The sequence below is a fragment of the Ricinus communis genome, chromosome 1, assembly GCF_019578655.1.
Source record: "Ricinus communis isolate WT05 ecotype wild-type chromosome 1, ASM1957865v1, whole genome shotgun sequence".
Taxonomy (NCBI): domain Eukaryota; kingdom Viridiplantae; phylum Streptophyta; class Magnoliopsida; order Malpighiales; family Euphorbiaceae; genus Ricinus; species Ricinus communis.
This window is the reverse complement of record NC_063256.1, coordinates 9,229,597-9,244,398: the sequence shown is the minus strand read 5'-3', so window position 1 is coordinate 9,244,398 and position 14,802 is coordinate 9,229,597. Positions and strand designations below refer to the sequence as shown.

Sequence of the window (14,802 nt, the reverse complement as noted above, 5' to 3'; positions counted from 1 at the left end):
GACGTGGACATAGGAAAACAATGACGTGCAGGCGTTGGTTCTTTTAGGGTTTTGGAAGTCAGTGGGATTAGGTATTTTATTTATCTATGGGGGGAGATAGGACCCACTTCTTATTCCAAACCACCGTCAGATAGAGCCGTGCCGTCAACTTGGTTGACCTCACGACGACGTTTCTGCCCCCACGTGGACTTCCCGTACTCAATCACTGCTCCTCCTGGCTCCCCACCCATCTTTAACGCCGTCTCCTCTTAACGGAACTTAACTACCGTAAACCCTCGAGCTGTGCTGTTGTTTCACGCACTGTTGTGTCCTACCATCCTAGAATCATGCCACGTGTACTCTTAGCCCAAGCGTGACGTCATTTTTCCCGCGGAAAAAACGGATGGTCTCCTTTTCTCTCCAGTCATTGTTATTATTTTTGGACCCCCCTATCTAAAACCTCAAGTCTTTCTACCATCTAAAAGAAAAATACTAGAGAAATCAGAATACAAATACACCCTTAGTTTATTGAAAAGCCTGTACTTCTTTCTCTCCTTTTTTTCTTTTTTTGTCAGTCATGGAAAAGGAATTGACATTCTTTAATTCAAGCGATCTTCTACGACAGAGCTCTGACCAGTTAACTGAAAATTCGATGCCTCGTGGTAAGTCCATAATTAAAGAAGTTGATTTCTTTTCAGCTGATAGGAACTGTGATCAAGAGATGAAGGATGCATCATCATCATCAGCTGTACTTGTTGATTTTGGGCTTAACGTAAGGTTTCAGTAATATTCTATTTATGTATATATGTTTCTTATGATAGTTTCAGGTTTTAATGGCTACCCGGGAACTTGTTTTACTTTCAATTGACTTTGGTTTGATGATGTGTTTCAGACTGGACTGGATCTCCTGACTCCAAGCTCTGGAATATCAGAAACAGCCAATGGAAATAAACCCAATATTCGTGAAGTGAGTTTCTTTGATATTATTAATTACTTATGTAACATATGCTTTTGGGTGCTTTTCTTGCAAGTTTTTGAAGAATGGGAAACTGAGGATTGTTGGTTTTTCAGATGAGGAAACTACAAGCGGAGCTGGAGAGATTGCATGATGAAAATAAAAAGTTGAGAAGCATGTTGGATCAGATTACCAAGAGTTACAAGGAGCTGCAAGCTCAACTACTCGTTGCAATGCAAAAACAACCACATGGGAACCGAGGAGAGCAGGTGATTTTCTTTTTTTCTTTTGTTAAAATAACCTACCGTTTCTTCCCCATCAATCATGTTAGTTAAAGGGAGATTTCATTTTAATATTAAAGTCGAAAACAATCCTTATTATCTATGAAGAAATTGGTAACGTGCTTCACTTGAATTGGGAATTGTGATTTCCTGATCTGTATCTTAATATTACACATCATGTTCACCTACTTGGGTTCTAAATCCACTTAGTGAATGAAAACTCTTAAAGTTTCTCCATCTTTGATAAATGATTTTCTAATTGAACTATCATTAAATTCGCATCTACTTGGGCACGTTGTCTTCGCTCAATTACGTGCCTGTGTTGGATCATGTGCATCCACACTCTTCAAGTCTAGAACATATGGTCCCAAAGAACTATATACTATTCAGATCGGGATTACCACTAGCCTTTGATCTTCCTCTAGTATCGGAGCAGACACTGGTATACTATACCTTTACAAAGATATCTTGAATTTCATTGAATTTTTCGTTTCTTTTGTCAATTGGATCGGGAAAATAATACAAGAAGCGTTGTTTTGCAATAAGTATGTATATGTAAGATTGATTTAACTCGATATGAATATGATACAGAAAGGGGAGATGAATGGCAAAACAAGTCGCATAATGTCAGCTCAACAGTTTTTGGACCCACGCCCATCTGCCGCATTAGAAGTCAACGATAATCCTTCAGTATCTGAGGATAAGGCCCAGGATGTGTCGGTTTCTCCAATAAATACTACTACTACTACTACTGAGGCGATGTCTCAAATAAATGCTGGCAATAAACAAGATTGTACAGAAGATGGTCTTGATCAGACTTCCCAGAGTTGGGGATCTCCCAAGAGTGCAAGACTAGAACAAGAAAACAAAGACCGAATCCCTGAAGTCCCTTTCAGGAAGGCTAGAGTGTCTGTCAGAGCAAGATCAGAGGCTCCTTTGGTTAGCATTTGTACACCTATTTAACCTCATTTCGCTTCTGCCAAATTAGTTAAAAGAATTAAAGTCGTCTGATGATTTTATTTTTTTTCTCTTTTTGTGGTTTAGATTACCGATGGATGCCAGTGGAGGAAGTATGGTCAGAAAATGGCGAAGGGAAACCCTTGTCCACGTGCATACTATCGTTGCACCATGGCTGCAGGATGCCCAGTTCGTAAGCAGGTTACTCTCGTTAACAAATGTTACTGGAAACAAAAAGTTCTCCACTCTAAAATGAGCAAATTTCTGATGATCATTTGCCTTGGACTTGATGATTCGAGGTTAAATATATTCAATTAGCCTCTTCGTTGTTAATGCTGAACATCAAGTTCTTTAAACACAGGTGCAACGCTGCGCAGAGGACAAGACAATTCTAACTACAACATATGAAGGAAATCACAATCATCCTCTTCCACCAGCTGCTACAGCTATGGCCAATACTACATCAGCTGCTGCAGCAATGCTTCTCTCAGGTTCAAGTACAAGCAAAGAGGGCCTACCATCAAATAGCACTTTCTTCCCTTCTTTACCTTATGCATCCACTATGGCTACCTTATCTGCCTCTGCACCATTTCCCACAATAACTCTCGACTTGACACAGAGCCCGAATTCTATGTCATTCCTGCGTGCTAATCCATCAACTACATTTCCTCTTCCTCTACAAGGCTGTCCACAATTACTAGGCCACCCTTTATATGTCCCACCTAAGCTACCAACTGTTGCAATTCCATCGTTGCAATTAGGACAACGGCATGCCTCAATGGTGGAGACAGTCACTGCTGCTATTGCATCTGACCCAAATTTCACTGCAGCCTTAGCAGCAGCTATCTCTACTATAATTGGTACGCAGAGAAGCACTAATAGAAGCAGCAACACAAATACACCTGATGGGTTACCCGGATTGCCGGGTTCCCCACAGCTTCCTCAATCTTGCACCACTTTCTCCACCAACTAGATTTACCGGTGTGTGTCTTTAGTCTTTTGGTTGCTTCCTTTTATCCTCGAATCAGTTTGGAGAGAGAGAGAGAGAGAGAGTGCACGCGTGAATATAGATGACAAAGCTGACAGCCGTCACTGATTGTCCAAAGAGATCGTACCATACTCAATGGAAAAAGGTTAACTAGGAGTACATTTTTAGCTATTCTTCAGTTTAAATTTGGGTTCAAGTTGGTGGAATCCATATGTTTTCTTGGAGGTTTTTTGATGGCTGCACAACCTGGTTATGGAGATAAATTTCTAGTATACTTAATCCTTAAGGTAAAACTGATAGAAAGAGATGATTAGGAAATCTGTGTAGATGATATGATAAATTATTGTTGAATATATTTGTTGCAAGTGCTGGTAAATCTTACAAGTGTTATTACTTAGTATGGTGAGTTTTCGAAAGCTTAGAGTGGGGTGTAAGAATGACCTGGTGTATGAAAGTACATTGTCATGTATTTGGTAAAGAAACATACATGCAGTCTGCAGATGTAAATAAATAAAGTTCAATGATATAGAAGAGGTATTTCGTGAACTTTTTCTCCGAGTTTTGTGGTGTAAGAATCGTAATATTCAATACTTTTCCCATGACCGTTTCTATAGGAAAGGAAAACCAAAGGAGAAAGTGAAAGCTGCGAGCATAGAATAAAGCCAGATTTTCCTTTTATCAATGAGATGAAAGAACAAAAGAAAAAACTTACCCTATGGTTAAAATAAAAAAGTAAATCACAGATAAAGTGATTAAAAAACAGAATAACCATAGAATGCATCAATTCATAAATTTTGTTTTTATGAAAATCTAATCTAACAGTTAACGTAATGAACTGACAAGACTTAAGGAGCACTTCACTAAAAATATAGAACACAAGTTTTGGGCTTTTAGATGTGCATGCATTATTAGTATATGACAGGATGGAGAGGATTAGGTTACAGCAAACTTATTTTGTTTAGCAACAGACAGCTTTACAGCCTCAAGTTCCTTCACGTCGAAAACAGTGATGATTAAGGTTATACTCTTTGCTGGCAATTGGTGGTACGAGAAGCAGAGACTGTCTAAATTCAATGCACCTAGTCCTAGGTTTATCAAGAACGAGGCCCGAAACTACGGCCAAGTTCAAGAAAACATACGCTGCAAATAGCAGAGAGACATGTCATAGAAGAAAGTACTGTCAATAGTGTTTATATATAAAAGAAATATAGTGAACATAGCTAGGTCTTACATCTGGAGCGTTAATGGCGATTGTTTGGTGTCACCTCGAGTTCCCCCAGCTGCTTCAGTGATATCTAAGTAAAGGGAAAGTAATGATGGTTTGGGCCATTTAAGATTTTGAGAAGTTTTACTTTTGTACATCATTGAAGGGTTTGGAGGAACTCTGGGTATTGCCAAACTTATGACACATTGCCATTTTTGAATGAAACTCTTGTAATTAACACACTGGTCGTCGGTGAGTTGTTCTCTGTGTACGCAATTGTTCTACATTATATCTGCACATCTCTTTTCTTTTCTTTTCTTTTTCCTTGCACCTTCCATTAAGACGTGCAGAAACTATATGTATCAACAGATCAACAGGGTTTTTTTGGAGGATTTTAAGCATACATTTAGAGTATCAGGTAAAATTCTATTGGCAAATTGGTGCGCACAAAAATCATTCTTATTCGCATGATTGACAAATGAATCCATGCATGTAGTTTTTAAAAAATTTGAACTGGTTAGTTGAATACACTGAACTATAAACTCCTAAGTAATCCGGCTCAGTTATATCTTAAACACTAGAAATGCAGGCGAATCAAAATTTAACCGGCCCATTTAATTAGATTTATCAGTAAAATTTAAAGATTTCATCCAACTGGTAAAAAATTCTATAATATTGGATTTAACCATGATATTATTAATTCCTTATTATATGTAATTAACTTACTATTAGTTAAATTTATAAAAGAATTTAAGTAAAAAATTGTAGTTTCATAAATCAATAAATTTCGTGAAATAATTATATTTTCGTAACATCATTTTTTTTTCACAAGTAATAATACTTATAAAAAATTATTTTAATTTATAAAAATATAAAAATGATTATAGTAAGTTATCAATAAATTTTATGATTTCAAAAAATTTAGTAATTTTTATAAATTTTTTAATTTTTTATAAATCATTAAATTTTATAAATAAAATAAACAACATTATCATTTTCTGTGAAGTATAAATCAAATTTAGGATTATAAATTTTTTATATTTTTATAAATTTACCCGCAAACCATTAAATCTTGTAAATGTAATTATATTTTTATAATATCATTCATTTCCAAGTAGTAATACTTATGAAAAGTTATTTTAATTTATAAAAAATATAAAAATAATTATCATCTTCTATAAGTTAGCAATAAATTTCGTTATTAAAAATATTAGTTTCATAAATTTGCTAATATTTTTCAGAAATTAATAAATTTTATAGAAATAATTATATTTTCATAAATAATAACACTTACAGAAAAATTATTTTAATTTATAAGAAGTTATAAAAAGGACTATCATTTTTCATTATATATTAATTAATTTTACAATTATAAAAGAAATATTAATATTTTTTATTTAACTTGCTAATTTTTCATAGTGGTGTAGTAAAAATAAAATTGTAGAAGCTTCCAAAAGGTAGTCAGTTATTTTTACATATAAATTTTAATAAATAAAGTTTAAGCTAACTAGTCGTTTGTCCAGGCGTTTCACGACCATTATTATTATTTTAATTATAAGATCAGATTTACATATAAAGTTTAATAAAAATTTTAATATTTAGCATTTTATTTATAAAAAATAATAGTCAATTAAATATTTTAAAATATTTTTTATTTTTCAAAATTTTTAAAATTTTATAAATATAGTAATATAATATATTTTTAATTAATTTTTATATTATTTAATTAATACTATCAATAAAATCGGTATTAATATTTTTACAATTAAAAATTTATTAATTAAAAATTAATTAATTAGTAGTTAGAAGCATTATTTAATATTATTTTTAAAATTAAAATCATCATCTAATTAGAAAATTAATTTATTAATTGATATAATATTAAAATATAATTAATATACTATATTTTATATTAATTTTTAATATAATATAAATATATTATATTTTAAAATATAATTAAAATTAATATCTAATTAAAAAATAAATTTATTAATTAATATAATACTAAAATATGATTAATATATTTTTGAAAATAGAATTAAAATTATTATAAGTTAAAATTAATTTATTAATAAAATATAATATTAAAATATGATTAATATATTTTTATTAAAAATATAATAAAAAATTATAAAATTATATAATAATTTGAAATTTATGTGTTAAAATATATATAATATAGTATTATATATATAATATAAAACTTTTATAAATTAAAAAGTTTTAGATCTTGAAATATATACTTCCACTCGAATTATCACCCAAAATAAGCGTCCGGATGCAAACTAACCGGCCCGGCCCAACATGGATAAACCCACGGCGGTTTGGGCACGTGAAAGTCATTTCACTGGACACCGCAGGTTTCCGTAAGATTAACTGAAAGCCGTCAGATCAAAACAAATCAGCAATTGGCGGTTCAAATTTCAAAACCCTCCACTACTCGACCGTTGGAGAGAGTCCTTCCATTTTTCTGCGTCAACTTCAAGAAATATACTAAATAGCGAATAAGCAAGCTTGACCTTTAGTGACAGTCTTGATGCCAATTCTTTTAATTTATCAAATTTTATGAATCCCTGTCTCTCACTCTCTCTGTTTGTTTTGGCTTCAAAAAGCTGCAATTGTAAAATTTACCCACACCTCAGAAAGGAGCTTGAACAGAGAAAACAATGAGGCGCCATGGCTGGCAACGCCCTCTCCACCCTTTACAGGTTTTACTTTGCTTTTGCTTAAATCTCATCGCAGTAGAGCACATGCACATAGACTTGTGTCTTTTTGTTCTTGCCCAGATGTTAAAGATTGTTCTTTTTCATTAATCCCAGTATGTAAAGGCTCTTTCTTTTTCTGTCTCTCTATCAAAAAAAAAATAAAGATGTAGTTTATGTTTTCCCTATTGAAATTTCTGTATTTATGCATGAAATAGATTGAAATCCATATTTACCTATATGGTGGAAAAACGAATTATATGTTTAAAGTGTGTAATCTCCATTGATGTATTTCAGATTGTGGGAATGGCAGTTTACATTTTCCTTGTTGTGGCCTTTTATACATTTCTTGGGCTCTTTCTTGGGAACAGAATTGCTGAAATTACAGTCACCACAATATTTTCTTTCGTGGTAATGTATAAAAAACATCTAATTTTATTATTTTCCTTCGTCAATGTACACAAAACTAATTAAAAGTTCATTTTTCTGTCTCTGTTTTTTTCTTTCAGGCACTTTCAGTGATGTTCCTATTCATTAGGTGCACTGCTACTGACCCGACTGATAAAACCAGCTTTAGAAAGAAGAGAACATCTAAATCCAGTGGGATTTCAAAGTTTAATTATGGGTTCATCTTGAGTCAAATAGTTGTGAGGTTTTTCAGAAGGCTGGAGAGGAAGATCCTGAGAACTTTTATAAGGAGAAAGTACCTAGATCCATTGAAGACTAGTGCTCAAATGGAGCCATTGCTCCCATTTCCCCTTGTCCTCAAAGATGACTCAATTGCACCTGACCCTAAAGATGATGAGATCTCTTATTGCTCACTATGTGATTTTGAGGTTAGGGATACCATTTTTTGCAAGCTGTTGTTGTCTTTATGGTCAACAATTTAAGAATTCATGGATCATAGTGAAACATGATTTTGTATATGTCTCAGGTGAAGAAGCACAGCAAACACTGTAGAACCTGCAACAGGTGTGTTGAAGGGTTTGACCACCATTGTAGGGTAAGGACTTGGGGGTATTTTTTCTTCAATGTAATATTGTTTGTCTCGTGCCTTCATTTCTCATTTAACTTTATTTTTGCAATAATGGCTACCAAATATTCATGAGTTTATTTGTTTTGTGGTCCAGTGGCTCAACAACTGTGTTGGCAAAAAGAACTACACAACATTCATTCTTCTAATGATATCTGTCTTGTTAATGGTGAGTAGCTTTTTATCTTTCAACTCTTTAGGCACCAAATTACTGTGCCCAGAAAAGAATTTCGATCCTCAGTTTGCTTAATTTTTTTTAAAAACTCTGTTACTTGTACAGTTAATCATAGAAGGAGGAACCGCAATTGCCATATTCATCAGGTGTTTTGCAGATAAGAAAGGGATAGAAAAGGAACTGCAGAGGAAGCTATATGTGGAGTTCCCAAGATGGATTCTTGCTACAATATCAGTAATATACGAATAAAACATGTTACCTATTCTACATGGAAGCAAATATCTGATTGCTCATCATTTCAGCTTGACACAAATGTTACAGGTTTTGTTGGTTCTAATGACAGCTTATAGTTCAGCAGCCATGGGACAACTTTTCTTCTTTCATGTTGTTCTCATACGCAAGGTAATTATAATTGTTGCCTTGTATAGCTAATCAATAATATTCTTTTTGTTTGGTTAGTTACTAGTGAGGTAAAGAAAGAACTTGATGACTAAGAAACATTGTGCACTAAACCAACAGATTTGGTTGTTTCTACTGCCTGCTTCTCTCTTGTTAACACTAATGATTAGAGATCAATTCCGAATTCTGTAAGGTCTTATTGGAATTCAAAAGTATGTTAACCATCAGTTCTAATATAAAATATGTCAGTATATCCATGCACCTTCTTCCTGCAGTTTACCACGACTTTTAATTAATCCCTTCGCTAAGACTGGTTAAGTTCTCCCCTAGGGAATGAGAACGTATGACTATATCCTGGCTATGAAAGAGGAAACCCAAGCGATGGAATTAGATCCTTTTGATGATTCAGATTTCTCCTCAGACTCTGATTTTGACTCACCTGAAAAGCCCACATTTGTATCACGATTTATTTGCAGAGGACGCAGAGGAAATCAGGTACATATGACATGGATAATCTTTAATTGTTTCACGGCTTTAAGAAGAGATAAGCCTATAATAAACTGCACTGAATTGTTCATTTATTTTCAGAACCCAACACGGCTTTCTATTAGGATTGATAGGGATCCTGAGCCTTCCACTATAAACAAGAAACAAGGCTTCCATGTAAGTATCAATCCGTGGAAACTGATAACCCTAAGCCGAGAGAAAGCGCTACTAGCAGCTGAGAAGGCCAGAGAAAGGATCATGAAACAGAAGCCACCGGTGCAACAAGATTCGTTAAAGCCACTACCCTTGGAGACAAAAAATGGACCTCTGATGAACCCAGACAAGAATATGACAGATATGGGATCTGGTTCAACCCCTCTTATAACGAAAGGATCACCAGGAAGGTTTTCAAGTCCAAGAAGGCGATTTTCTGGTTCTCCAGCTATGTTTTCAGGCGTTGTTCCATCACCAAAACAGAAGTATAGAAGCAGTTTTGACTTGAAGTTGACAGAGGTTTCCAAGGAGCTTGAAACCTACATTTCTAGGCAAGTTTTATGTTCTGTCATTAAGAATGATGCATGTGAGGCATCTCCTAGATAAATACTATGTTTGAATTTTTGATATCTCAACCTTTGAGAGAAATTCATTGATTGTGTGTATTTTAGCCAAGTTTATTTCCATCATTAAGAATGATGCATGTGAGGCATCTCCTAGATAAATACTATGTTTGAATTTTTGATATCTCAACCTTTGAGAGAAATTCATTGATTGTGTGTATTTTAGCCAAGTTTATTTCCATCTCTTATATAAACCAATACTTGTATGTTAACCTGTTCTACTGCGCTGCATTGGTTACACGGGGCATTTGCATTTGAAATTTGAGGGAAAGGTTATCCTTAAAAACAATACTTGAAAATCAACTTCCACCAGCTAATTCTCGTTTTTGGAAATAAGATATTCTGTACTGCATGGCAGTTTTTGTATCATGTAGTGACTTGGGTGTTATGGAACCTGGAGGTGTTTTGGCTGCATTTTGGAGGAAAGTAGAGCTCAAAAGGGTGCTGAAAAGACAGCATTTTGGAGGAAAGTAGAGCTCAGAAGGGTGCTGAAAAGACAGCACAGTGAAGTATTTTTTGTTGTTTCTCAGGTCCTAAAATACTGATATGGTCCCCTCCTAGTCGTTCCTATTCTAATGCATCATGGTCAATAAAATGGCCAAGTATTTATATTACAAAATGACAGAGTATTCTATTGCTGAAAGTGAAACTTCTCTCGACAAAAAGTAGTGCTAGCCAATCTCTTTCTCATTACAGAGAGACCTTCCAGGAAATAGGCCAGACCAGTCTCACAAGAAAGTGAATGAAACAAATAAAAAATAAATACTGCGGGGAAGAGAGAGAAACTTGAAGATATAAAGCTCATTCTATTTTCACTATTTGATAAATCACTCAATTATTTGTTACTGCACACAAAGTTACAGGAAAAAAATCATTTCTCAATGCTCTCTCACAAGTTAACAACAACAAATCATCAACTTCACTTGAATCTTATGTCAGGCAAATCATTTCTTCTCCATGGCAATGAGCAGTTGTGTTGAGAAATGGCAAGAATCAAAATTTCAACTAAATTGAGCATTCACAAACGCAGATGAATTGACCACCGAACAAATACTAGCTTTCCATAAATTTACCAAGATAGCAACCAAGTACCTCTGTTTTGATTTCTTGAGTTCAGCAAATAATTTGATAGATGGTAGCAATTGGAGTAATGATCAGGGGGGATGCTCTCCCTTAGAGGCTCACAGATTTCTGGGGAAACTGACTCAGAATATCCTTGGATATATGAACAGTTCCAAGGAAACTTGGAGGTAACATTGAGCGAAATGTTTGATAGGCAGATGTTGACAAAAGAGTCTGCTTCTATACCATCTAGAATGCCTGCATACTTGATGTTATCTCCCATGACATGTTCAATGGTTATCCGTTCTATGATTGGAAGAGCTTTTGGATCATAATGCTCATCTGGGTGTTCCCCATAATTACCTGTGAACCTTATAGCTATGTTTACATCATTCAAGGTTACATTTGATACATAAATGTTTCTCACGTAGCCACCCCTTCCAGGAGATGTCTTAATCCTAATACCTGTATTTGAATTGTAAAAGAGGATATTTTCAGCATGAACTTCCGATACACCTCCTGACATCTCACTTCCAATTGCAATCCCTGCACTTGATCGGGTTTGTCCAACTAGGCGGCGGATAGTAATGTTTCTGCAAGGACGACCATATAATATGCCATACTCATCCCACCCACTTTTGATCGCAATTAGATCATCACCGGTGCTAATGAAACAGTCCTCAATGCACACATCATCAGAAGAATCTGAATGCATTTATACGAATGATTAAGAAACCTCAAGAAGTAACTTGGAGCAAGTAACTGAAAATGGTTAAGCAATGCAAATTTGAAATTGATGTCCTGCAGTGAAATTATTTCTTGCACTACCATGATAATAACAGCTTAAAAAATTTCAGAACTCTATTAGCAAAACTTATGTTTCTGATTTAAACCACACAGCCAGAACTATAAATTCTTCACCTTATGTAATTTGCATCTTAAACTATAGTTATTGCCATCTATGAATCATATAGGAACTGTTTCCAACCCGGCAGAGAAAGCTTACCTGGATCAATCCCATCTGTATTCGGTGAATCGAGTGGAGCACGGATTGTAACATTTTGGACAATAACTTTGCTGTTCATCCAGAAAAACAATCTCAACTCTCCCCCTAATCCAATGAAGTTTCACTTTTGCACAGTTTTATATAGTAATATAAGAACTTCAAGTCCAATAAACAAGGAAGCAAAGGAACAAACCTGCAGTAAACTGGGTGGATTGTCCAGAATGGTGAATTTATGAAGGTCAGATTTGAGATAACTATCCCAGATGAGTTCATTAACTCAACCAGATGGGGCCGCGTATAATTCAGGGATTCAGTCTTGAACCATGTCCACCAGATGCTGCCTTGACCATCAATAGTTCCATTGTCGCCTGCATGGAGAAACCAGCAATGTTATGAAAACAAACTAAATAAACATGAAAGTTAATCGTTCATTGAAATCACCAACCTGTTATAACAACATCTGTCAAGTTGCGGCCATAAATGAGGCTTCGATGCCTCCCACCAGGCAACTCTCTCCCTCGGCCATATGATGGTAAAGCATCAACAACTGGCCAATCATCAGAGTTCTGGAATTGGCAGATCAAGTGGTTTTTAATATTATGAGCCAAAATTTCATAACAATGGCCCCAGAGTCACAAGAGATAGCACTGTCCAATCGGACTAGGGGCTCAACTTGCACAAGTGGATAGCCATGAGGTACCGAAATCACAGATTCGCTGTCATGCTTGCATTAATTAGAATATCAACACCATGAAGCATTAAATAACTTAAATTTCAAATAAAGACAACTTGCCTGGCATGCACATTAATTACATGCTTATCATAATAATAGTTTCTTAGAATCCGTTATACAAACAGTATAGCTTATATCACTGCAAACAAGAGACTGCAGACAACTGGCAACATGCATAAATCCTTTGGCATGGAAGTGAGAACTTACAGTTGATCCAAGAATCACTGCATTCTTATCTAACCACAATGTCAGATGACTGATAAGATCAAAGCTTCCTGTCAACCACCGGCCAGCTGGGACAAACAACTTGGCACCACCCTTATCAGAGAATGAATTGAGATAAAAGATAGCATTCTGAAATGCTTTGGTGTTGAGCGTTACCCCATCTCCAACTGCACCAAATTCTGTAATAGTGACGCTGTGAGGCCGAATATCGGCAGAATTAGCCCGTTTGCAATGTGAACTGCCCCTGATATGCCATGTAACATCACTGAACAGTGCAAGTACCAGAAGCAAATCCACTAGCTGAAAAGAAAAATTGGGAAAAGAATCATAACTGACTAATAGAAGCATGAGATCCAAGTGAGGGGTTTTATTCTTTTTTCTTATCCTCCTCCCTTATCCTTGATAATTTTTTTGAACAAAGGTAACTTCTTATATATTCTATATGTTATGCAATTTTGTTATTCTTTATCTTCTACTAGAAAATTTCTGGAAAATGCAGATTATACATATAAAAAGCAATAACACATAGCTTAAAGGAAAAATTCAAATGCAATAGCTCAGGGATTTGATGACATAGGCCTCAATGATGGGCAGGAAAGCTAACCACCTGAGCTACATTTTACCAAAAAAAAGTAAAGGTAGAAACTACTCGAAACCCACAAGACTATTGCTGCTCAATCAGATCCCAACAAATTTTTAGCTACATAAGCGAATAGGTTTTGTAATCTGTGGCTGAATAAAGCTTGATTCAGGGGGTAATTAACTCTAGTTTTAACTCTCAAGATAAGAAAAAAAAATGATGATTCAGAACAAGAAAAACAAGAAGTAATAAAGAACAGAGAAGTAAACTCACAGTAGAAGATCTCCTCATATGACTGAAATCTGTAGTTTCTTCTTCTTCTTTTTTTTCCTTTAGAGGCCAAGCAGCAAAAAAAGAAAGTAGCTTTAAATTATCACCTTCTTTCTTGGCAGATAGCGAAATTGGCTCAAAACAAGAGAGAAAGAAAGGTTGATAAAGATGGGAGAAGGGCAGGGATCTTGATTCTTGATCAGCCACCAAGATCTCCTCACCTAAGCATAAAATATTTTTGCAAGTGTATGTGAGTTAATGCGAGTGTGATTAATGATCAGTAGTGATTTAGATATTGAGAGAAACCACCAACACCACCCAAAGAAGAAAAAATCATTGACAGTGACCGTTGCTGCCAGCCAAAAATCAAGCAGTAGGTCCCCCTTGTTCCTTCACCTGCTCTCTCTCTCTCTCTCGCATTACCTCATTACTACTTTCCTCTCTCTCTCTTTCTCTGTTTCTTGTTCAAGATTATACTCTGAGACCGAAAATCTTGGACAACCCAAAAAGGCAAACAGAGTGGCAAAACACTCGATGAAGTCGAAGCTGGGTTGGGTTTTGTATATAGTTATTGATTAGCTTCAAGAAGACTAGTGCTTGTGTCTCTCTCTGTAAGTGAGAGACTGTCGTTGTTCGAGTGTTTCTTGATTCTGTTTTTAACTGTTACCAATCAAAAGTTGGATTCTTCTTTTCTTTTCTTAGAGACAGATTATAGATACCAATCTAATAGAAGAGAGATTATTGAGCTAAGTTTCCATGTACTGCATTTGGGACATCTCTCTCTTCTTCATGTGCTTCTTCTCTGTTCTCTTCCTTTTTTCCTGTTACAATTTCAAGATTTCAGTTAAAAACTTAAATCCTTTGTAAACTCCGTCTCAAAGCCCAATTATATGTCTTTGCAGAGTTCTTTAACGAATAAAAACAAATTAAAGAAACTATTAACTAGTAGTTAATGAAATTACTGAAATTAGAAAATAAATAATCATCTTTAGGTCCCTGAACTTTTCAATTTTTACATTATATCCATAAAGTGTGTTAACACTTAATGTGAAGGACCTTTCACTTAACATGAAGCATAATATATAATTAAGATGAATGCATAATGTATGGGCTTAAAAATGGAGGATTAAGAAAAAAGAAGACTTGCATT

At 34.9% G+C, this 14,802-nt stretch overlaps 3 protein-coding genes across 3 annotated transcripts; 2 read left to right on the top strand and 1 right to left on the bottom strand.

Annotated features, from left to right (window-relative positions):
* Positions 1 to 448: 448 nt before the first annotated feature.
* Positions 449 to 3,706, top strand: LOC8265869 (probable WRKY transcription factor 47). The gene is made up of 6 exons (XM_002515130.4): positions 449 to 751; positions 872 to 946; positions 1,051 to 1,203; positions 1,807 to 2,154; positions 2,260 to 2,373; positions 2,534 to 3,706. Exons 1-6 carry the CDS (start codon positions 557 to 559, stop codon positions 3,143 to 3,145), a joined length of 1,497 nt encoding a protein of 498 aa, XP_002515176.1. The 5' UTR covers positions 449 to 556; the 3' UTR covers positions 3,146 to 3,706.
* A 3,107-nt stretch (positions 3,707 to 6,813) lies between these two features.
* On the top strand, positions 6,814 to 9,988 carry LOC8272814 (protein S-acyltransferase 18). Its single transcript, XM_048377950.1, has 9 exons — positions 6,814 to 7,072; positions 7,364 to 7,477; positions 7,576 to 7,902; positions 8,001 to 8,069; positions 8,197 to 8,268; positions 8,380 to 8,508; positions 8,596 to 8,676; positions 9,004 to 9,168; positions 9,262 to 9,988. Exons 1-9 carry the CDS (start codon positions 7,031 to 7,033, stop codon positions 9,757 to 9,759), a joined length of 1,497 nt encoding a protein of 498 aa, XP_048233907.1. The 5' UTR covers positions 6,814 to 7,030; the 3' UTR covers positions 9,760 to 9,988.
* Positions 9,989 to 10,562: 574 nt separating this feature from the next.
* On the bottom strand, positions 10,563 to 14,507 carry LOC8272813 (probable polygalacturonase). The gene is made up of 6 exons (XM_002535086.4): positions 13,656 to 14,507; positions 12,785 to 13,102; positions 12,290 to 12,410; positions 12,038 to 12,212; positions 11,845 to 11,915; positions 10,563 to 11,543 (listed from the first exon to the last, which is right to left on the bottom strand). The coding sequence occupies exons 1-6, from the start codon at positions 13,671 to 13,673 to the stop codon at positions 10,846 to 10,848; spliced, it is 1,401 nt and encodes a 466-aa protein (XP_002535132.3). The 5' UTR covers positions 13,674 to 14,507; the 3' UTR covers positions 10,563 to 10,845.
* Positions 14,508 to 14,802: the final 295 nt, after the last annotated feature.

Bases quoted from the DNA above. Each gene is read 5' to 3' on its own strand.
- LOC8272814 (XM_048377950.1), top strand. From the start codon at position 7,031: ATGAGGCGCCATGGCTGGCAACGCCCTCTCCACCCTTTACAG. The intron at 8,509-8,595 runs GTAATATACGAA...CAAATGTTACAG, and splicing joins GGATTCTTGCTACAATATCA to GTTTTGTTGGTTCTAATGAC. The intron at 8,677-9,003 runs GTAATTATAATT...GTTCTCCCCTAG, and splicing joins ATGTTGTTCTCATACGCAAG to GGAATGAGAACGTATGACTA.
- LOC8272813 (XM_002535086.4), bottom strand. The intron at 12,411-12,784 runs GTAAGTTCTCAC...TGCCAATTCCAG, and splicing joins CAGTGATTCTTGGATCAACT to AACTCTGATGATTGGCCAGT. The intron at 11,916-12,037 runs GTTTGTTCCTTT...CTGGATGAACAG, and splicing joins ATCCACCCAGTTTACTGCAG to CAAAGTTATTGTCCAAAATG.
- LOC8265869 (XM_002515130.4), top strand. From the start codon at position 557: ATGGAAAAGGAATTGACATTCTTTAATTCAAGCGATCTTCTACGACAG. The intron at 947-1,050 runs GTGAGTTTCTTT...TTGGTTTTTCAG, and splicing joins ATAAACCCAATATTCGTGAA to ATGAGGAAACTACAAGCGGA. The intron at 1,204-1,806 runs GTGATTTTCTTT...AATATGATACAG, and splicing joins ATGGGAACCGAGGAGAGCAG to AAAGGGGAGATGAATGGCAA.